General features: G+C 40.4%; 1 protein-coding gene across 1 annotated transcript in view; it reads left to right on the top strand.

Annotated features, from left to right (window-relative positions):
* Positions 1-20,755, top strand: part of padi2 (peptidyl arginine deiminase, type II) — a 43,841-nt gene extending 23,086 nt beyond the window's left edge. Inside the window, exons 7-16 of the mRNA XM_028807929.2 lie at positions 1,715-1,884; positions 2,831-2,934; positions 4,150-4,261; positions 11,255-11,362; positions 11,471-11,622; positions 14,686-14,833; positions 16,566-16,659; positions 17,750-17,826; positions 19,831-19,959; positions 20,054-20,755. Coding sequence (XP_028663762.1) covers positions 1,715-1,884; positions 2,831-2,934; positions 4,150-4,261; positions 11,255-11,362; positions 11,471-11,622; positions 14,686-14,833; positions 16,566-16,659; positions 17,750-17,826; positions 19,831-19,959; positions 20,054-20,287 — 1,328 coding nt within the window. The 3' untranslated portion in view covers positions 20,288-20,755. The remainder of the gene's footprint in view (positions 1-1,714; positions 1,885-2,830; positions 2,935-4,149; positions 4,262-11,254; positions 11,363-11,470; positions 11,623-14,685; positions 14,834-16,565; positions 16,660-17,749; positions 17,827-19,830; positions 19,960-20,053) is intronic.
* Positions 20,756-24,069: the final 3,314 nt, after the last annotated feature.

The following is a 24,069-nucleotide window of genomic DNA, read 5'->3' as shown; positions in this document are numbered from 1 at the left end:
GTGTATTAGCGGCGGGAGGAAAAGTAAAAGGGATACCGTTTTGACGATTTTAGCGGCTAAGCGACTTTGTCTTTCTTCTGAGGTTTCATTTTGCTGACATGCTGGCCTAGGTTGTGTTATTAGCGGCTAAGCGAGTTTTCTGTTTCCTCTGAGGTGGAGCCCTTACCCCGACTCTACCACTCACTTCCGAGCCAGACAGACACACACACTTCCATGCCTAGACATTTATATACAAGACAATAATACATAAGACAATAATAATAATAAATAATATGGAATTGCACTCCTGCCCAGTAATATACCAAACATAATCTAGACTATATGGAGAGGGTTTAGAAATCCTGAAAAGACAGAGATGAATCGGAGAGTCTGTTTAATAATAGTGGCTACAGTAGGAAAAAACTGTTTTATAGTGTATGTGTAGTTGTTCTTGCCTTTTAGCTAGTGGTAATATTTCCTCAATGGTAATAAGAGGATAGTGTCCTGAGTTAGTGGAGTCTTTGATTAATTTTCCAGTGCAGCTTGATGTATACTCCTCAATGGAGTCTGGTTTGATCTTTTCTGCTATCTGAATAACATGCTGTAGTTTGTTCCAAGTGAGCACATGCATTGCCATACCAGACTGTTATGGAGAAAGTGAGGATGCTTTTGAATAACAGCTCTATAAAACTGTATTGGCACAGGTTCAGCTTTTTAAGTTGATGGAAAAAGGAAAACAAAAACTGTACTAACCTGCTCATTTGAGTAGATGGAGTTCCCATTAGCTCCATGTGAGGATGTGAAATGGACAAGGCGGGCTTTTAGCAACTTCACACCGGTGATAAATGTTAAGGTGTATATTACTGGAGTTTAGCTGGTTCACCAATAAACTGGGAATTTATACAAATAAGCTGTAGTACTATTGCTTGCTCTTTACTCCTCTGCGGACTCCCAGGATCAGTGGGTTATCTCCTAAATGCAACGATTCTGTGGGCTTTGTGTTCTTAACTCAAATGGCATGACAGATGCATAGCCAAAATACACTCAAAAAAGCTTGTCTGCCATCTGAAAACCATGCCAATATCAACATCTTAGCCAAGGCTAGAAATTAATATTTGAAAAGTTTTGTTTTATTATTATGTTAGCATATTTGAAACATCTCATGCCTTGCTTTATATGGGAGTTTTATTTTGGAGATTAATTTATAAAGAATTGAAATAACAGAAATGAAAGATTCAGCACAAACATACTCCCTCAAAATTGTTCTATACAGTATATGATCATGAGGAATGTATTTAAGGAGAAAATCTTTTATAAAATATGATTTATTTCATATTATAAAATATGAAAATTTAAAATATTATGTAAATTACATAATATCCATGTCCTGCGGTGGGTTGGCACCCTGCCCAGGATTGGTTCCTGCCTTGTGCCCTGTGTTGGCTGGGATTGGCTCCAGCAGACCCCCGTGACCCTTTGTTCGGATTCAGCGGGTTGGAAAATGGATGGATGGATGGACATAATATCCATTCTTTCAATGCAGATCCCAAATTGAATATTTGCAATATTTTAGTATCTTTAAATGAAGGCACCTTGTACATTAATTCAGTTCAGTCCAAACCATTCAGTTAAACTGTAAATGTGCCATCCTTGCAAATATTTTGTGAAGTTAGTAGCCAAGTGTGGATAAAATACATTTTCAGTAAAATTCTATTTTGCTCTTATTTATATATAGAAAATCCCAGACCTGATTACTCATATGTGCTTGGCCAGAAAACGCTCTCGCACATTGTCAAGTATGAGGGTGAAGAGACGGTGTTCTTTGTGGAGGGATGTCGGTTTCCAGATGAGGATTTTGATGGCCTGGTGACAATCTACCTCAGTGTTTTGGAACCACTTTTCAGTGTAAGAGTGGATGCCTGTTAATTTCTCTACTACAGATGCAAGTACTTAATTGGATGTAGGAAGGGCTCTTTATCCACTAATTTAGTTCCTATGGTATTTTAATTTTCCCTTTAAATCATATTAATTGAGGTAAATGGTAATGTTTAATAATTTAGTCCAAATATGGGGTGGAGTGGTGGCTCTGAGGCTAAGGATCTGCGCTGGTATCCAGAAGGTTGCCGGTTCGAATCCCCATCACTGCCAAAAGAGATCCTACTCTGCTGGGCCCTTGAGCAAGACCCTTAACCTGTAATTGCTCCAGGGGCGCTGTACAATGGCTGACCCTGCGCTCTGACCCCAAGGGGTATGCGAAAACTAACAAATTTCTAATACGAGAAATCGTATAAGACGAAATAAAGAACAAAATAAATATGTTAGAAGGTGTTTTTTTTTTTTTTTTCTAACTCCCTACACACCACATTCAATGCTCTTGTAGTAGAAGAGAGTACAGCCTCTTAGCTCCAGGAGTACTGAGTTTCATTCCTGGTAATAGTCACTTTCTGTGTAGAGGTTTTGCATGTACAGTATTTACTTCTGCTGGTTCAGTTTATTATTACCAGCTAAATTACACCTTTGGGGACTGGTAGGAAACCTAAATCCTGCAGTAGTCCAGCCTTCCAGTTGGAACCAATTCCTGTACACCTGATCATACTGCACCAATTTAGAGTAGTTTAATGACTTAACATATACTGTATGTCTTTTGAACATGAGGCACTGTAGTTTACAAAGACCAAATCAGTGTAGACACAGGAGGAATTTATGTGGTCAGTGGCTAAATTAGGATTCCAATCCAATCTTCTGGAGCTGTAATACAACAGTGCTTTTTACTGCACCATTCTGGTCCTTGAATGCATAAATGTTTAGTTTTATTTTACATTTTCTGTACATCTATTTTATATTTTAACAGAAATTTCCTGAGACACCTATTTTTATGGACAAGGTGGTGTTCAGAATTGCTCCCTGGATCATGACCCCCAATATTTTGAAGCCCATAGAGGTATATGTGTGTAGGTAAGTGACACATTGCACATAGTATATAAGAACTGGTTAGTACCCTTCATTGATTGATTTTTTTTTTTACTTGTATACAAAATTTGACCCTGAGCAACTGCACTTATAATAAATGAAATTCTGCAGGACATTTGTTTAAAATGCTGTTTACCAGTGACCTATGCAAAACCTTGATTAAGCATGCAGCTCAATACCTTAGTTAGAGGAATATTGTACATCCTGTTCACACCATTATACCTCTTAACCTGCAGTTATAAAGTATGAAAAATAAATGTTTTTGTTATCCTCTTTAAATTCAAATCCCTAGGAACTGATGACTTCTAACTTCTAAAACCCATCACATTCACTGTACAAAACACACTAGTCAGTGATTTCATGCAATTCTATTACCTTAACATGCACACGACTATAGTAGTAACATACCTTGATATTTTTTAAGCCAAAATACTGTACATGATATTATAAAACCAATTGCTGTTGTAAATAAGCAGGAGATCAGTAATTGCAGTATAGTTAAAGAATCCTTATTATTAGAATGACATCATGATATCTTGTAATAGCAGAGGAATGCAGTTATGAAGAAATGACAGCCCATGTATAATGACTCCGGAATATTCTTTTCACACCACAGTCTTCTGTCCCTGTAGTCTGAAATATTTTCAGGGTAAACTCTCGCTTCCCTTGTCATACAAATGTTGTGTATAAAATAACATTACATTTTAAATTTTATTTTCCCAATACTCTTATGACTTTAATAACAAACACATTTATTTTGAGGTTAAACTTGATGTCTCTGTAATATTTATTGTAAAAATGCAAACAAGTGATTGTGAAATTTACTATTTTGCTTGAAATAGTTTCATGCAATATTTTAGTTGTCTGTGACCAATCTGTTGTAAATGCCCATAAGAATGACATTTTAAAAGAAGGCATCTAAATTAGTTATTCACGTTAGGCACATGTTCTTTTTGGAAAAAGACAATCTTCTCATACAATTAAATTGCTAGATTTCCTGTTACATACAGCAGTGTATTATACCAGCAGGCCTAATATCAAAGAGGTGAAATCTGAAGTGACTATTTTGTATTTATTTATTTTTTAATTTTTTTTTAATTTTATTTTATGTTTTTAAAATTTTATAAATTGTATTGTAATCATTTTGTATTTAACTACAAAAGGCACTAGCAAAATTCTTTACCTGCACTTTTCTTTCAGCACATTTGACAATTCCAGCTTTCGAAAGGGACTTAAAGAGGTAGTGGACTGCAGCAGTTGCAAACTGAAAGTGTGTAGTTGGATTGAAAATCGAGGAGATCGATGGATGCAGGTTAGAAACAAATCATCTTGTTTTGTTACATTTAATACCTAGATGTACAGCACCTGAATCCTTGCATAGTAAATTTAGATTACACTTTATTTGTCCTATATAGGAAATTCAGCTTTTTTTTTTTTTACAGAAGCTCATTGAATGAATGGGTAAATAAATTAAATAAATATTATAGCAAATAACAACCCCACTCAAATATACTCTAGAGTTACTAAAAAGAGAACTTGTGACTTGGCTAAAGATAAAAAGAGCAGTCAGAGTTGTAGTGTGACATTATAAAGCCATATTGCCATAGGTATATAAAAAAAGCCTCAGAAGCATTTCTTTACATACTTCTGCTGAGTAATTCATTGGCTAAACATCCTCGATACTAGTGTGAAAGAGAGAGGATGTTACAGTATTGTTCATAAATGCCATGAATTCTGACTCTTCTCTTCTATGGTCTCCAATGGCTTAAAAGTGTGCCCCATACCTGAGCCTGCCTTCTTAATTACCTTGTTGATTTTCTACACCACAGTGCAGAAAATCCCATTGGCAATAACAGATTTTTAGAATCTGTAAAAGACGTCACTACCCATATTAAAGGAATGTAGTCTCCTAAGAAAAAAAAAGTTTGCTGTGCCCTTTCTGATATAGTTCCTCTGTGTTACGAGACCAGCCCAGCCTGTCATTGATGTGGACCCCCAAGTACTTGCAGTAGTGCACCACCTCCACTTCCATTCCCTGAACAGTGACCAGGCGTAGAGGCTGTTTGTTGTGGCAAAAGTCAATAAGCAGGTCCCTGGTTTTGTTGAGACCTGGGGACCCGGGTTCGCTTCCCGGGTCCTCCCTGCGTGGAGTTTGCATGTTCTCCCCGTGTCTGCGTGGGTTTCCTCCGGGCGCTCCGGTTTCCTCCCGCAGTCCAAAGACATGCAGGTTAGGTGGATTGGCGATTCTAAATTGGCCCAGGTGTGTTTGTGTGTGGGTGTGTTTGTGTGTGTCCTGCGGTGGGTTGGCATCCTGCCCGGGATTGGTTCCTGCCTTGTGCCCTGTGTTGGCTGGGATTGGCTCCAGCAGACCCCCGTGACCCTGTGTTTGGATTCAGCGGGTTGGAAAATGGATGGATGGATGGTTTTGTTGATGTTAAGATGCAGGCAATTCTCTTTGCACCAAGTAACAATCTTTTCCACCTGACTTTTATATTCTGTCTCATCACCCTTATCAATATACCTCATAAGTGCAGGGTCATCTGAGAATTTCTGAAAGTGACCTGACCTGGTGTCATATTTCAAGTCTGAGGTGAACAGAGTGAAGAGAAAATTAGACAGAATTGTTCCTTGCGGTGCTACTGTGCTGCTCACATCTGCATCAGAGACACAGTCCTTCAGTCTCACAAACTGTGGTCTACCCTACAGATAGTCCATTACCCAGAACACCATAGGCTCATCCTCCTGCATACTGTATAGCTCTGCAAACCCCTTAACAGGTGTGATGGAGAGAATAATATCTAGCATCCATCCACTTTCCAACCCGCTGAATCCGAACACAGGGTCACGGGGGTCTGCTGGAGCCAATCCCAGCCAACACAGGGCACAAGGCAGAGAACCAATCCCGGGCAGGGTGCCAACCCACCGCAGAATATCTAGCATACAGGTTGATAATATTTTTGTTATTAGTGTCTAACAATATACATTTTAAGCCAGTCAACTTATCAAATAAAAACCTTTGCATGCTGTCAGATTAGCCTTTGGGGATACAGGTGAGCTTGGATGAAAAGGTGGTGTACCGGGGATGGAATGGGACCAAGTTGTGCTGGAACAAAAATTAGTATGAAGTAGGGAGCTCTCTTATTACGGATTGTAACTGATTTAAGCTTGGTCACTGAATCAGGAGAGTTGCTCTGTACCATGATACACCATTGGTCCATGACATGTGACAGGAAACCAAAAGATTTACATACGTTTGCTCTCTCTCTCTCTCTCTCTCTCTCTCTCTCTCTCTCTCTCTCTCTCTCTCTCTCTCTCTCTCTCTCTCTCTCTCTCTCAGCTATTTTTCCATCTTGAGAAGTATAACTCTTTCTTGGCAACCATATTGAAGTAGGCAGGCTGCTTGGCCCTGTGAATACAATGAGCTAGTTAAGAAGAGAATTGAGTGTAACTACAAGTTTAAATTTAGAATTATCACATTGTATGGTTTTGCAAAGTCACATTCAATTTGCTTTTATATGGCACCAGTACAGTATATATAAAAGATAAATAAATGTGTAACTTTCTGCTCCCTGTTCTTTTACACTGTTTAATTGCCTGGGGTTACAGATGTGAAACGGAAAGGGGAAGTGCTGAATTTCAGTACTTGACAGTATGGTAAAACTGTGAGAAGTGAGACATTTTGTTAAAGTCTACATAATAAAGAATTTAAAGGGGAGAGTAGGAGTTGCCTTAAGACCCTATTGCAACAAAAAACAGGGATGGCTGGTTGGTATTAAAGACCCTGGAGAACTCAAAAACCATAACCTTCACATTGGAGCAGAGTGAGAACTGCATTTTCCACTCAATCTTTGTCTGATGAGGCAAGCTGCATTGGGTCCAAGTGGTCTGTCACAAGAAAACTTCTATAGTACTGGACTATCCTCTTAAATCTCGTCATGATGAGGGACATAAGAGCCACTAGTCTGTAGTCATTCTGTAAAGAACCACCTACTTTATTTATACTAGAATAATGCAGGATGTTTTCCTCCACACCAGCACTTTTTAAAGCCTTAGGTTATGTCCACACTAGCTTTTTCACATCATTTACAAAAGTATCTCCACTCACACTTAAAACAACTGCAAACACATTTGCCATAGTTATTCACCTACGGTGGGCATGTGCACATCAGCAGAAACTGGAACAGGAAGAGGAAGTGTCCTCTTTGCTAGACATTCATTTGCAGCTTGTGTTTGTACATGAGGAATAACAATGGAAAATACAAAAAACAGTGTTTTGTTTGAACTGATATTGATGTGGAATTGATATTAAGAGTAACGCACAAGTATAAAGCGAGCAAAGCGGCTGAGGAAATGTAATGGTGGTGGATTTTAGGAGGCCCAGACCCCTCATAGACCCAGTGATCATCAAAGGTGACTGTGTGCAGATGGTGCAGACCTATAAATATCTGGGAGTGCAGCTGGATGATAAATTAGACTGGACTGCCAATACTGATGCTCTTTGTAAGAAAGGACAGAGCCGGTTATACTTCCTTAGAAGGCTGGCGTCCTTCAACATCTGCAATAAGATGCTGCAGATGTTCTATCAGACGGTTGTGGCGAGCGCCCTCTTCTACGCAGTGGTGTGCTGGGGAGGCAGCATTAAGAGGAAAGACGGTGAGGAAACTGGTGAGGAAGGCAAGCTCTATTGTTGGCATGGAGCTGGACAGTTTAACATCTGTGGCAGAGCGAAGGGCGCTCAGCAGGCTCCTATCAATTATGGAGAATCCACTGCATCCACTTAATAGTATCATCTCCAGACAGAAGAGCAGCTTCAGCGACAGACTGCTGTCACTGTCCTGCTCCACTGACAGATTGAGGAGATCGTTTCTCCCCCAAACTATGCGACTCTTTAATTCCACCCGGAGGGGTAAACGTTAACATTCAACATTATACATAGTTATTGTCTGTTTTTCTGTTTTTCACCTGCATTGTTATCATTCTTTAATTTAATATTATTTATTGTATCAGTATGCTGCTGCTGAAGAATGTGAATTTCCCATTGGGATTAATAAAGTATCTATCTATCTATCTATCTATCTATCTATCTATCTATCTATCTATCTATCTATCTATCTATCTAATAAGCATGAACAAATTCAATTTCAGTTAAGAGTTTGTGTTGTCAAAGCTCTCTGTTTTGACCCATCCACACTGCTGCACCGAGCCAGCGTTTTCAGAAATATGCAGTTCTGGAGAGAGTTTTCAAAAGTCTATTTTTGGGCGTTAAAAATTGCCAGGTTAGCATGGATGAAAGGCAAGTGTAATATATGCAGGTGCTACATTTACAATGTACAAAGAAAATGTAGTAGTGTGAATGTAGCCTTTGTGACAGACTCGCCAGATAATTGCGGATACCACAAAGTTGGAGAATATAGGCCTTAGGTACTCATGGACTAATTCCATCTGGCCCCACGGCTTTTGATTCATGTGGCCTCTTCAGTAGTCTCCTCACTTGGTCATTGGTTATGCTCAACCCACACTGATTGTCTGAAGAGGACTTATGACTCGTCATACCAGTTAAAACTAACAATTGCCAAATAAATGTTTCTGAAGATAATTTTTTAAATACTAGTTTATAAGATGAACAAGAATGTATTCAATATAGAAAACTGGTGTAGAATGATATTAAGTCCAGAGGGAATAATCTGAAATGACGCTGTGATGCAGTGTCATTTCAGAGGTCTCCACGCTGTTTTTTTTTCCAAATTCAGAAGCTTTTTACATTTGCTGTATGTACTGCCATTTCTCTTATTAATAATTGATTAGAACAAAGATATTACTGGCATATTCAGAGGAAGACACTTAGAAATACTAACCCTGAATTTTCATCAAAAAGTGTAGATTGCTATTATGACAAACCTGGTCAAGTTATATATGCTGAAAAATGGATTAATAAATAGTGTTCTGTTAATCCATCCATTTTTAAACCTACACACCATGTTCCAGGATATTAGTGGTGTGGGGAACAGCCCGGACACAGACAGGTAGACATGATGTTTCTTCACCACACACGTTTATTGACAACTATTATATACAATAGAAGTGCACAAACCCAGTGCCTCAGCACCAATCACCCCTTAAGTCCTGGCCACACTCACAATGCCTTTCACAGTCTCTGGTCCGCCTCCACTCCTCTCCACCAAGCTCTGTCCTTCTTCCACCCGACTCTTGCCCCTGACTGGAGGGAGGCAGCCCCTTTTATTCACCCCGGTAGGACTCCAGGTGTATCCTAAGGGGCTCCGTAGCCACACCCCTGTGTGGCGGAAGCTCTGACGGTACATCCGGAAGTCCTCCGGGTGTCCACAATCCTCTTCCCCCCAGTACTTCCAGGTGTGGCGGAAGTACTGAGGACCAGGGCTCCCAAGGCATCGGGGCGCCCCCTGGTGGTGACCACGGGCCCCTACAGGGTTGAGCTTCCATGCTCTGTACCCGTGGCCCCCAAAGCAACCAGGGCGGACACCCCCTCATGTTCTGGAGGAGGCATGAGCCCTCCTCCAGTCCTCCTGTCCGGGTAGGAACCCCAGCCGGGTGCCACAGTGGCCACTGTCTATCCCAGCAGTATAAGTGTGTGTTTAGTTTTTACATTTTACATTTACAACATTTAGCAGATGCTCTTATCCAGAGCGACTTACAACAGTGCTTAGTAGTCTACGACTGTTCTTCAGTCTTTAAGGCTAGGATTAAATCTACTGTCATTAAACAAGTTACCGCTGACCAAGTTGTACACAAAACCCTGCTAGACGAAAATAGTAAGTTGTTAGTACATTTATTTTTTTATTTGAGAAAAGGGTAGAAAAAAGTATGGGGACTTTAGTCCCTCAAGTGCTGTTTAAAGAAGTGTGTCTTCAGACGACGTTTGAAGACAGTGAGGGTCTCCGCTGTTCGTACAGCAAGAGGAAGTTCGTTCCACCACTGAGGAGCCAACACTGCAAAGAGTCTTGATGCATGTCGTCCTCTTCTTTTAAGTAAGGGTGGTTCGAGACGAGCAGTGCTTGATGTTCTGAGAGAGCGAGAAGTGACACGCTGCTTAACCAGTGCTGATATGTAAGGTGGTGCAGTTCCAGTTTTGGCCTTAAAGGCAAGTGTTACGGTTTTGAACCTGATGCGGGCAGCCACAGGGAGCCAGTGCAGGTTCCGCAGCAGAGGTGCAGTGTGTGAGAATTTGGGAATATTAAAAATGAGTCTTGCAGTTGCATTCTGGATCAATTGAAGTGGTTGTGTTGCCTTTAGTGAAAGTCCAGACATCAGAGAGTTGCAGTAGTCCAGCTTAGAGATGACCAAGGTCTGGACGAGAAGCTGAGTAGCCTCTGTAGTGAGAAAGGGGCGGATTCTCCTGATGTTGTAAAGAAGATATCTGCAGGACCTGGAGAGGTTGCTGATGTGTGGAGAAAAAGACAATTCTTCATCTAGAGTGACACCAAGACTTCTTGCCGTTTTTGAGGGGACGATAACCGAGTTGTCAAAAGAGATTGCAAGGTCAAGATTCGGAGATGAGTGCCTTTGATGTAGCTCATTTGCATATAATGTGCAAAGCATCTGTTACAGACAGACATAACTATTACATGAAACAATTTTACCCCCCATAGACCAGTTTTGTTGAAATGTGGCATGCTTATTCTTAAAGGAAATTTGTTAGGTTTAGAAATGGAGCTGCACTTGATCAGTGAGCAGACAATCACACCAGCTGGGCATGCAACAATGAGCACAGCAACTGCTAAAGCAGGGACAGGACATGATTACAGTTTGCACCATGCTGATTACTTGGCAGTATAACATACAACACACTGAGTGGGCATTATCTGTACCCAAAGACCTGCTTTTGCTTCTATTTATCTTCAGACTGGAATTAAAATCTTTTAAGATAAATGTCACCCTTTGTATTCCTGTTATACAATAAATTATTTATTTTCCATGTTCTTACTTATTTATATACTTTTCAAGAATTACTGTGTTATAACTAGAATTAATAGCTAGACAGGGAATTTTATTTCGGCTGCTTTTCTTTCATAGGGTAACATTGATACTGATTTCATGCTAGATACAGATTTAATGTATTATACTAACATATATGATTGAATCCTATTATTTTTTAATATGAATAATTACTATTTTTGTTTATTAAATATTTTTACATGTTAACTGACTGTTCGTTGCATAAAAAAAATTGAAATGCCTCAACTTTCACATCAGTTAGCAGTCGCCAAATGCACCTGAATATTGCACATTGTGTATATTTTCTAACTTGTTTTTTTGCCCTCCATTACAGGATGAGCTTGAATTTGGATATATTGACTCTCCACATAAGAGCTTCCCTGTGGTTCTTGACTCTCCACGGGATCGTGGACTGAAGGAATTCCCTTATAGGGAACTACTGGTATGACGTTTGTGGGGTTTTCTTCCCACTTTTAAAAAAAAAAGAAAAGAAAAGAGAGAGAGCGAGAACTAATTTCTATTTTTATTTTAATAACATATTCTTTTTCAGGGTCCAGATTTTGGCTATGTGACTCGAATGGCAAAAAATGAAACGGTGACAAGCCTGGACTCGTTTGGTAACCTGGAGGTGAGCCCACCAGTCACAGTTAACGGCAAACAGTACCCACTTGGCAGGATCATTATTGGATGTGCCTTTCCAACGTAAGTAGGCAAATGGTTACTAACCAATAAACCTGATGAACACACAAAACTGTGATAAATCGAATCACCCAGCTAATGCTGAAACCTGACTTCTTAAAGACCAGCGTTGACATGTATAAGTGCACTCCTGAAGTTCTCCATTGGCAAACACACCAACATCATTAAACTGCACAAAAAAAAAGAGTTAACTTTTATCATCATTGACCGCTGTGAATCCAAAAACAAGTATAAAGCCTGTAATAATTTTCTCGTGTTTTAAAAATATGTCTATGTGCTTTGCAATAAATAACACCCATCCCCTTTTCACATCTTCAACCTGAGCCAATGAAGAACAATGATGAACACTGGCACTGCATGACCGGATCGCTGTTTTTACATATCTGTAGTAAATAGCTGAATTAAAACTAAACAGATACCTGAATGCATGCAGAACACTACAGTATTTTCTGCTTGGCTGTGCGAACTGGTGTACCAGTACATGTGCTTCTTGCCTTACACCCAGTGCTGATAGGATAATAACACAGCCATTTTTACTTCAATACAATGAGTATTGCATTAGGCTACTCATTAATTTAATACATAATCAGACCATGCAACACAGTCAGTCAGTCATTCTCCAATCTGCTATATCCTAACTACAGGGTCACGGGGGTCTGCTGGAGCCAATCCCAGCCAACACAGGGCACAAGGCAGGAAACAAACCCCGGGCAGGGCGCCAGCCCACCGCAGTATGCAACACAAGTTTCTTTTAATGGATTACCCATAACACTGCTCTTGAGATTGTGCTGCTGAGCTTTATTACATAAAGTTTGTAATTTTTAAAATACAGATACAGTTTATTTCATCTAGGCGAAGGAGTACAGTAATCCCTCGCTACTTCGCGGTTCACTTTTCGCGGATTCACGACTTTGCGGGTTTTTAAATACAAGTGATTGCCCACCTATCGCGGAAGTTATGCTCCAGACCCATCAGCAATAGGAGAAAATCCGCGATATAGAAAGACCATATAAATAAACATTTTTATAGTTTAAGCCTTAAAATACCCATCCCACATGCTTTAAACACATGTAAACTTATAAAACACACTTTGTTAACACATATGATATGTGGATGTCGGGCTAAGGATATGAGTAACATCTCACTATTATAAAACATTTTAACTTCACGCAAGACAAGACAGTGAGACAGGAAAATAGGTGATGTACAGGCTTTTAAATTATTGCCACGCAGAGCGACAAGCAGCACAAAGCCAGCACAAAGTCCACTTCTCCTTAGCGTTCATTCAGCTCCCCACCCCCTTGACAATGCGAAGTGGCAGGAGCATACTGCGCTTCCGGGGAGGGGGGGTTTGAGCGAAGGTGCGTTCAGCCCTCACACACACACCCACACACACACACACTCCTCGGGAAGAGCAACAAGCAGGCATTTTGGCAGAAGCAGCACAAAGTCCATTTCTGCTCTGCTTAGAGTTCAGCTGCCCCTCTTCACAAAGCGAGTGCAGACACATTGACGTCTGATCGCTGCGTGCAGTGTGCAGTGTTGGTCTGCGGTGTTTAAGAATGTAGAAAGTGTTTAAGAGCATAGGAAGTGTCTATAAGAGTGTGGGAAAGGTTAACAAGAGAGTGAGAAAGGTTTATAAGAGTGTGGGAAGGTTTTATAAAGCCTTAAAATATGTATAAATAATAAAATAAATATAGGTCGCTACTTTGCGGATTTTCACCTATCGCAGGGGGCTCTGGAACGTAACCCCCGCGATAGGTGAGGGATTACTGTAATGCAATCACCCGAGCCAGTGCCTCAGAAAATGTATCTTGTGGATGCTTCCACCGTATTCTACCTGTAGATGCTGAAAATGCTAACATACGCTCAGGCTGATGGAGTGCAACAGACCTGCGCAGACTACAAAATCCTTAACTGTAACCTGATTAAGGGTTTACATAGCCAAATAAATAGGTTACTCATGGAGAAATCCATGTATGTTAACCTGCTTTCTCTAATCTGAATAAGGGTTTACATGGCATTTTAGAAACCAGGCTTCTGAATAACCGGGTATTAAAGCGCATGAAAACGCACCGATTTACACACATGAATGCTTCTTTCAATTCAATAGACTATTGTTTTGGCAAATATAGCCGTCAAAATGAATTGTCAAGAGTGGCTAGCTGGTGAAAATACAGTACTTTATGGATAGACTCAGCCTCGATGTTCTTTCTAGTTTGGTGATTCTTACACAATGCTGATTTGGAAATTTTGGAGTCTGTAGGCCATTAGTCAGCTGGCTCTGTTGGAGATGTCACTTTCATTTATATTTACTCACTCAGCAGAGCTTTTATCCAATGTAGCCTACAAAAGAGATCAAAATATCTGCATAAACATCAGTCTGGGGACTGTTTTGAAACAAGTGCTATAGGGCAATGTTACAAAATTGACCATTACAGGTGAAGACCTCTAAATCAAACAGAAACCATGACTAATCTTTCTTTAGTTGCAAGAACTTAACAAAGCCATTATCAATTAGAAACATAGTCACAGACCAACAGAGTCTTCAACCACTTCTTAAACATGTTGACGGAGTCGGCAGTTTGGATGGAAGTGGGAAGCTCATTCCACCAGCTAGGAGCTACACATGAAGAAGTTGGATTGAGACTTGGTGCCATTCAGAGGTGACATCACCAGATATCATTCAGTAGCAGATCTGAATAGGCAAGAAGGTGCTGAGTTTCACATCAGTGCCTCCATGTATGCACAGGTGCCGACCCATTGACTACTCTGTAATGGAGTATCAAAGATTTGGAAAGAGGAGTGACATTCGGCCATCTCTGCTGCTTTAATACAAGACATGCCACTTCATTTTGAATGACAGTATCTTCAGCAGATGTCATGGATACATACATTCCAGTTTCTTCTTGTGTGGTTCCTTCTACCATCCCAATCCCCACCCCCAACCCTCCAAACCAAACAGCAGTGATAAACCTAAAATTAAAAAAAATCAGGAATGCAATCGGGGACCGAGCTTTTTCTACTTTCACATTCCATATTCTGTAAATGTTTCTTTCTTTCTAGTGCTGAAAGTGGAAGAAACATGACCAGAGTTGTCCAGAACTTCCTGCGGGCTCAGAAGGTTCAAGAACCCATTGCACTCTTCTCTGACTGGCTTTTTGTGGGTCATGTTGATGAATTCATGACATTTGTTCCTGCTCCCAACAGAAAGGTATTGGCTGGCTCACCTTTCAGAGGTTTAATAATGGTTTGTTGGCTAGTGTAGGGGGAGTTAATCACTGGGGAGACTCACAGGATGCAGCATTTTAGCTTTTATCATTGATCAAATGTTAATGTCGGCTGGACTTCATTGTTTAATGTTTTTATAGTGAAAATACTGTGCTTAACTGAGATTAGACTAGTAATCCAACAATTTTCAGTCCCTCTTAATCCAGTGGATGTCAGTGGCCGGAGCATATCCTGGAAGCATTAAGTGCAATGAAGAGACGACCCCTGGACAGAGAGTCAGGCCGTGCTCGTCTATATACCTAAACACGCACATCTGCATACACTTGATCCTTTTTTTTTCTTAAGCTTACCAGTTTTGTAGAACTACTGTGACACTAAGGGTCGATGTTGCCCCATAAAACCCACAGGCAACACGTCCAAACACCAGGTAAAAGTCCCAGTAATATTTTTAATTATTACAATAATGTGCACAAAGCACCTCCACAATACACAATAATCAATACAATAATAGCAGTAATCAATCCTCCACTCCCACTTCCTCCCAACTCCGTCTCTCTTTGCTGGGTCTCAACCAGTCCTTTAAATAGTCTGTGACCCGGAAGTGCTTCTGTCCTTCAGTCCATGTGATTCCATAGCACTTCCGGGTCAGATGGAAATTCTTTATTTTTCTTCAGCCTGGTACTTCCGTCCCCATGACTAGGGAGTACTTCCGGGCTACAGTAATCCCTCGCTACTTCGCGGTTCACTTTTCGCAGATTCACGACTTCGCGGATTTTATATGTAAGCATATCTAAATACATAACGCGGATTTTTCGATGCTTCGCGGGTTTCTGCGGACAATGGGTCTTTTTACTTGCTTCCTCAGTTGGTTTGCCCAGTTGATTTCATACAAGAGATGCTATTGGCGGATGGCTGAGAAGCTACCCAATCAGAGCACGCAGTTAAGTTCCTGTGTGCTGCTGATTGGCTCAGCGACGGAGTGTTGCATTAACCAGGAAGTCTCATCTCACTCATTCATCATTAACGTGCTAATGCTTCAGGGGCCGTGTCCAAGCACCAACAGAAGATGCAAATGATTGCAGAAAAGGTAAAAGTTTTGGATATGCTGAAGGAAGGGAACAGCTACAAGCTGCTACGTGTACTTCGCTATACAGTAAGTGTAAACTTATCTACCGATTTAATTTTGCTTAGCAGTTGTCCCTGTTATTAATAGAGTAAATGGTGGGTTGTAAACAATACAGGGAGGGTTTAAAAACGTCCAAATACACGTTAAATAATTAAATAAATATAGTGTCCCTACTTCGCGGAAATTCAGTTATCGCGGTCGGCCTTGGAACCTATCTCTTGCGATAAGTGAGGGATTACTGTATAGGGAAAATAACAATCCCTGTGCCTCCCTGCAGCACCCACGGTATCCAGCAGGGCTGTGAAGTCGAACTCCATTTTCCATGATGTCCTGCGGGGACCCGGGGCACCTCCATGTTGCAGGGAGGATGCCATCTAGCGGTCTGGAGGTGCTGGCTGGGATAAACTGCCGGCCATCTCTCACACTACTAAAATTCTAGTGTTACTTCAGCTAGAAGTTTACTTATTTATAAAGTTTAACTTCATTCAGTGGTTAATGATTTACAGAGACTGTCATTTATAAATGAAGTTACCAGTTCATCATTTTGTTTGACTTTTTCTTTTTTGTTTCCTACCTCCTTCATCTTCAGGGATTTCGCCTGCTACTTGCCAGTCCAGACGCTGGAATCCGTTTATTCCAAGGCCTGCAGAAGACGGGTAATGGAACACTGAAAATGTTTCAAGGTATCCGGCTTTGTTTCTCTTGTATCAGCCTGAGCAGTTAGAAGATAGTCAGTCCGACATACCTGAGATTGCAGTGCCCATCTACTGGCAGCACCACAAACTGTATATCGAACATCTTTTGCTCAGATTGCTTTGTTCTAAGCAAGACATAACAAGCTGGGACCCTGAGGAATTTGAAAGGCAATGCTTGCTTCGCATTTCCCGAAATGTGGTATTGTTTGCCAGATACTAACTTTTACAGTTTTGTCCTCAAAAAAAGATTCCTAAAAACCAGTGAGGAATGAATTTGCACAGAAATATTTAGCACGGTAGCACAGCAGTACAAGTAGCGCCACTGCCTCGCAGTAAGGAGACCAGGGTTCACATCCTGGGTCTTCCCTGCTTACATCTGCATGTTCTCCCAGTGCCTGCATTAGAAAATGGTGTGGTACATTTAACCAAGGGGGTTAAGGGGGTGAAAGACGCAGAATATTTGAATTGACTAGGAGCAGCATGGAGGCACAGTGGTAGTGCCTTCTGCCTTGCTGTAAGGAAACTAGGATTTGCATCCCAGGTCCCTCAGCTTTAAGTTTGCATGTTCTCCTCGTGGGCACATGGGTTTCCTCCCAATGCCCAAAGACATGCAGGTTGGGTGAACCTGCAATGCTAAACTGGCCCTGATCTGTATGTGTCCACTCTTCGATGGCCTTGCACTCTACGCTTGCTGGGATAGGCTCCAGCTTCCCCACAACCTTGCTCAGGATAAAGCGGGCATAGAAAATGGATGGATGGACAAACTGACTGGCATTCTTTTCAGGGACAGAGCTGGTTTACATTACTCTGCCAGTGTGTTTTCCCCATCTTGTATTGTTACCTCATTTGCTTTAAAAAGCAACTGGTATGATATAGAAAACAGTACTTTGGGTGCCAGTAAGGAACCTAAGTGAATAATTTCAAATGGTATGAAATGATTTCTATGTAGACATTTTAGAACAGCACTAGTGATCTTTACACACTAATCATTTGGATCTGCTTCAAACAGCATCTCAATGTATTTGAAATCATAGCGCTCAATTGTAATTCCTGATCAATCTTCTTTTTGTACCCACAGGAATAAAAACTGAAGAGGTTACTGTGGATCAAATTTTGAGTAATAAAACATTACAGAAGGCAAATACTTTTGTGCAGGTACTCTTGGACTCTTCTAGAGTACAATGACAATTACTTCATGCTTTTTTGCACCTCATTTTTCAGTGCACCAAGTGTGTTAGAGGTTATGATTTGTATAGCCAAAGTTTCTCTAAATAGTCGTCAAAATAAAAAGTACTCGCCCCTTTTTGTGAAACTTTGAATTATAGGGTATTTTAATTTGGATTTTTTGACACTGATCAGTGGGAAAACACTCTTCAATGTTAAAGTGAAAATACATCTCTGCAAAGTGGTCTAAATTAATTACAGATATAAAGCACAAAATTATTAATCACTGAAGTATTCAGCCCCTTCAAGTCCATATTTAGTTGATGCACAGCCTTGAGTCTGTGTGCACAGGACCTTCTTCTTCATCATCAGTTCTGCACATCTCCACACAACCACAAATTCTCCATTGGATTGAGGTCTGTACTCGGCCACTTCAACATCTTCACATTGTTGTTTAGAAACCATTACAGTGTAGCTTTGGCTTTATGCCTGAGGTGGTTGTCCTGCTGGACACAAACCTGCCAAGGCTTTGATTCCTTGCAGACAGAGTCAAGGTCTTCCCCTAACAAGCCTTTCAGGGCTTTGCTGCTACTGCCATGGTTCATGGCAGGGAGGTGTGTATTTGATTTAATGTGCAGCATTAATCTGATAGACAAAAATTTCAATTTTGGTCTCATCAGACCATAAAACCTTCTTCCAGCTGACTTCAGAGTCTCCCATGTGCCTTCTGTCAAATTATTATCATTATTATTATTAAACTGAGAAGTCAGCTATGTTTTTTCTATTTGCCACTCTCCCATAAAGGTGCAAGTGGTGATGCACTCGAGCGCAGTTGCTGCCTGCGTGGTCTCTCCAGTCTTGCATACTGTAGCCTGGAAGTCCTTCAGAGTTCTCTTGGTAGTCTTCAACACTTGTCATCTTCTTCTGTGCACAGCCTGATATAGCAGATTGTCAGCACTGCCATACTCTTTCCATTTCTTTCTAATTTAACTTGATGTTCAGTGACTTGGACGTTTTTTTGTTTCCATCCCCTGACTTGTGCTTTTCAAAGTTGCTTGGTGTGTTTGTTGTCATTGTTCATGATACTAACTCACCACAAGTTGGCCATTTTAAATAAGGTGCATTTATACCCCAATAAACTGAAACCTCACATCTTGATGGGACGTCTAAAGACAAAGTGCTGCACCAGTGATGATCCAGGGTTCCGTTTTAAAGGGGTGAATATTTCTCTGATTAATTTTTTTATTTTTTTTCCTGTAGCGAAGTATCAAAAAAGCTAAATTCAGTCCACTGTGATCTAATGTCATATGACAATAAAAAGTGAAAACCTCAAAGGGCTGAATACCACTTACAGGCGCACGTTCACACTGATGTGAGCAAAGCCCATCCTGCGTTGGCCAGGCAGCTACTCACAGTGGATTATTGCTCATTTACAGCAGTCCCAGGAGTGCCAATCACTGCTGTATTTATGACTTTGTCAGTGTGTACATGCATGTTTAAGCACTGAGGACCATCTTTCTTGGGTGGTGTGTGCCACTCCATCAAAAGTTTAACCAGGTCCTGTTTTATCTTTACTGCAAAAGGAAGATTTTTTTTTTCTTTGCTCTCAAGTGCCTCTTCCGGCTTTTTGATTCTAATTGCTCACTTGTATACAAACCACAGTAAACACAAATTAAAATCAAATTTATAGGACATGCAGTGATGAGAGTGTGCAGAATGTGTATACTGGCACAGATGCATCAAACGCTCTGTTTTGATCTAGATTGAGTGTTTGCCAATTAGAAACAAATCAAATTGTAGCTGTTGGAACGGATTTTTGCAGCACCAGTTTAGCCCCCCATGTGAATGCCACAAAATAATTTCACCGAGGGCTGCAGAGAATCGGGCAGTTCCATTAATGTTAGAGGCTTTGCACTTTTCCTCCACGGATCCAGAGCTTCTTGGAGCGTAAAGGTTACATTTCAGTACTTAAGCTGCTTGACTTTCTTTTTCCAGAGCTGTATTGATTGGAACCGGGATGTGCTGAAGAAAGAGCTGGCACTTGAAGAGGAGGACATCATTGATCTTCCTATCCTATTCACGTTCCAACCTGACGGGCGGGCTGTAGCCTACTATCCTGACATGGTAAACAGGAGCAGATGTTATACTAGTTTAAATATCAATCGTTTCATCTGAATGAGACTGAGTTGGTGTACACTGTGTGTGTTTGTTCCAACAGGTGAATATGATTGTTCTGGGAAAGAATCTCGGTATTCCCAAACCATATGGACCACAGATAAATGGAAAGTGTGTGCTTGAAGAGGAGGTGCGCTCACTGCTGTCAGGGCTAGGGCTCAACTGTACCTTCATTGATGACTTTGCTTCTTATCACAAGAATCTGGGGGAAGTGCACTGTGGCTCCAATGTAAGGCGGGAAACCTTTACCTTCAAGTGGTGGAACATGGAACTTTGAGTTGGCCTTAAACAGCTTCTCTCCATATGAATACATTAATTTTTGTGACAGTGACCACTAGTTAACTGAGCAATAATAAAAGTCTCTGTACACCCATAAAAGGTATGGAGGTTTATATTGATAACTGTCTCACTCTTATGGAGTACGTTGAGCTAAAATAAGTTTGTTTTAAACCAGACATGTCAAACTCAAATTCTGGAGGGCAGTTACATATAGCTTTTTGTTCAAGCCACGTGATTAGTAGCCAGTTTCTACTGTTAAGTGTGTTCTATTATTTTCCCTTCATTTTAATTAACTTGAACATTTTGGGACATTTTTTCTCCTTACCACAAACTAAAAAATACACACCAAGCCAACAAATCATCCAATTGACAATAATCAATCTAACCTGTATCTGCTCCAATAAGGGTTGTTAGAACCAGCTAAGTTCTATTAGAGTTAGTAAAGACTGTCACTTATTAAACTGTTTCAATGTTCATTTTTCATGATGCCATTTCAGCAGCCTACATTACAAATGTACTTCCAACTGTGCCAGCCTCCGAGCATAGCTCATGCTGCAGCCTGCTTTTCACCTGCACACAGGTTGTTAATTACATGGCCACTTCAGCAGTGTTGGATTCTTCACCAAGAGTACTTACTTGGCCAAGGAAGGTGAAAACGGTGTCTGTAAATACATCAGCTTTTAGGACAAAAAGGTACAGAAAAACACAAACTACATGCAAACTTTTTGAGTACTGAATATCAACTAAAGGGGCAAACACAACCAGTTTACATGGTCAATACAAACAATTTTGAGATATCGCTATCATTTCTAAATTGCAAAAACAAATCGGTATAAACCTCTAAACTGCTGTATCTAAAGTAGGATGTGCCATTTTTTGCCGTCAGTTAAATGATTAAACACAGTAAAGGTAGAGGTCTGCAATTTTATACCTGTGGGCTGATTTGACTCTGTGCTGTTCATTCACTCCGTCACTCTCAGTTTTTACACCATTACCACAAAGTGTGCTGTTGTAGCAGGTTACTTTATTAAAGCAATTTTAAAATTATATATTGCCACATTTACTAAATAATGCAAGGTGCTCTAATTTTTCAATGCTTAATTACATAAACAGTGCCACTACTGTATGCCTATGTATTCAGATTTAAACCTGTATACTTAATTGTTTAAAGAATTTTAATCTTTTAAGTTACTGCACAAATTGAAGCATTTGCATTCAAAGACTACATTTGTTTACATCAAAATAAGGATTTGAATGTATACAGAATTTAAATACTTTTGAGTTACATCATACAAGTGCTGGTCATAAAATTAGAATATCATGACAAAGTTGATTTATTTCAGTAATTCCATTCAAAAAGTGAAACTTGTATATTAGATTGATTCATTACACACAGACTGATGTATTTCAAATGTTTATTTCTTTTAATGTTGATGATTATAACTGACAACTAATGAAAGTCCCAAATTCAGTATCTCAGAAAATTAGAATATCAATTAAGACCAATGCAAAAAAAGGATTTTTAATTATTGTTGGCCAACTGAAAGGTATGAACATGAAAAGTATGAGCATGTACAGCACTCAATATTTAGTTGGGGCTCCTTTGGCCTGGATTACTGCAGCAATGCGGCGTGGCATGGAGTCGATCAGTCTGTGGCACTGCTCAGGTGTTATGAGAGCCCATGTTGCTCTGATAGTGGCCTTCAGCTCTTCTGAATTGTTGGGTCTGGCGTATTGCATCTTCCTCTTCACAATACCCCACAGATTTTCTATGGGGTTAAGGTCAGGCGAGTTTGCTGACCAATCAAGAACAGGGATACCATGGTCCTTAAACCAGGTACTGGTAGCTTTGGCACTGTGTGCAGGTGCCAGGTCCTGTTGGAAAATGAAATCTGCATCTTCATAAAGTTCGTCAGCAGCGGGAAGCATGAAGTGCTCTAAAACTTCCTGGTAGATGGCTGCGTTGACCTTGGACCTCAGAAAACACAATGGACCAACACCAGCAGATGACATGGCACCCCAAACCATCACCGACTGTGGAAAACTACACTGGACCTCACGCAACGTGGATTCTGTGCCTCTCCTCTCTTCCTCCAGACTCTGGGACCTTGATTTCCAAAGGAAATGCAGCAGCAGTCCAGTCCTTTTTGTCTTTAGCCCAGGCGAGATGCTTCTGACGCTGTCTCTTGTTCAAGAGTGGCTTGACACAAGGAATGCGACAGCTGAAACCCATGTCTTGCATACGTCTTGTGTGTGGTGGTTCTTGAAGCACTGACTCCAGCTGCAGTCCACTCTTTGTGAATCTCCCCCACATTTTTGAATGGGTTTTGTTTCACAATCCTCTCCAGGGTGCGGTTATCCCTATTGCTTGTACACTTTTTTCTACCACATCTTGTCCTTCGCCTCTCTATTAATGTGCTTGGACACAGAGCTCTGTGAACAGCCAGCCTCTTTAACAATGACCTTTTGTGTCTTGCCCTCCTTGTGCAAGGTGTCAATGGTCGTCTTTTGGACAACTGTCAAGTCAGCAGTCTTCCCCATGATTGTGTAGCCTACAGAACTAGACTGAGACCATTTAAAGGCTTTTGCAGGTGTTTTGCGTTAATTAGCTGATTAGAGTGTGGCACCAGGTGTCTTCAATATTGAACTTTTTCATAATATTCTAATTTTCCGAGATACTGAATTTGGGACTTTCATTAGTTGTCAGTTATAATCATCAACATTAAAAGAAATAAACATTTGATTAAACATCAGTCTGTGTGTAATGAATGAATCTAATATACAAGTTTCACTTTTTGAATGGAATTACTGAAATAAATCAACTTTGTCATGATAGTCTAATTTTATGACCAGCATCTGTATACTGCATTGGGTATCAAAAGTGTTAAATTATTTTATAACCCTAGTTCCTATCCTGCTATACTCACTTCAATAAAATATTTCAAAAGAAAAAAAAACACATGGTGGTCTGAGAAGTAGCGATCTGCTCTAATCAAAAACAAACTGGATTTTGTTTTCATAAAAAGGAAAACGGTTTAAAAATCTCTAGTATGGCAAAATGAAAGCCCAAAAAAGGTACACAACTAAACCTTGTTCATTAACAGCAAGAATTCGCTTCTAGTAAAGTGCCTGTGTAGAGTGGCAGTGAAGCAGTTTGTGAATCCTCAGTTAGCTGGTCAGCTTTTGACTCAACTTTCATCTCACTGCTTTCCTGCCATTTTAATGATTGGAAATCTGCAGCCACAGTGACCCTCCAGGTTTGACACCCTTGTTAAAGCACGGAGTTACAAACTCCAAGGTTGCAGTAGAAATAAAGTGTAATTAAAGATGCTATGAACAATCTCTGCACAAGATGTTATGCAATGGTGGAATAATTTACTGGCTTAAGCAATACAGCTAAGCATCCATACATTTGCCAAACCGGCTTTACCTTGGGGGAAGCTGAAGCCCATCACAGCAAGCCTTGGGCGCAAGGCAGGAACAATCCCTGCACAGGATGACTACAGCTCGACAATCATCGATTAAATGACGGTTTTTCTCTTATATGTGATGTTCCCTATGTGGTGAAAGTGGACTGAGACATCAATAGTTCACCCTTTCATTGTTAAGTTTGAATATAGTAGCACTGAGTGGTCCGGTTATCCAGCTAGTTCAGGTGTATACTATAATGTGATTTACATCTGGAAAGGTCACATTTTTTTCATGAGAGCAACCATAACCCAGGCCATCACTGAAAAGGGCATAAAAAAGTACACATGAACCATAAGAAAAAAGCAGAGG

Source organism: Erpetoichthys calabaricus, chromosome 8 (assembly GCF_900747795.2).
Source record: "Erpetoichthys calabaricus chromosome 8, fErpCal1.3, whole genome shotgun sequence".
NCBI lineage: Eukaryota > Metazoa > Chordata > Cladistia > Polypteriformes > Polypteridae > Erpetoichthys > Erpetoichthys calabaricus.
The sequence above is the reverse complement of the archived record's forward strand: the minus strand, read 5'-3'. Positions and strand labels throughout refer to the sequence as shown.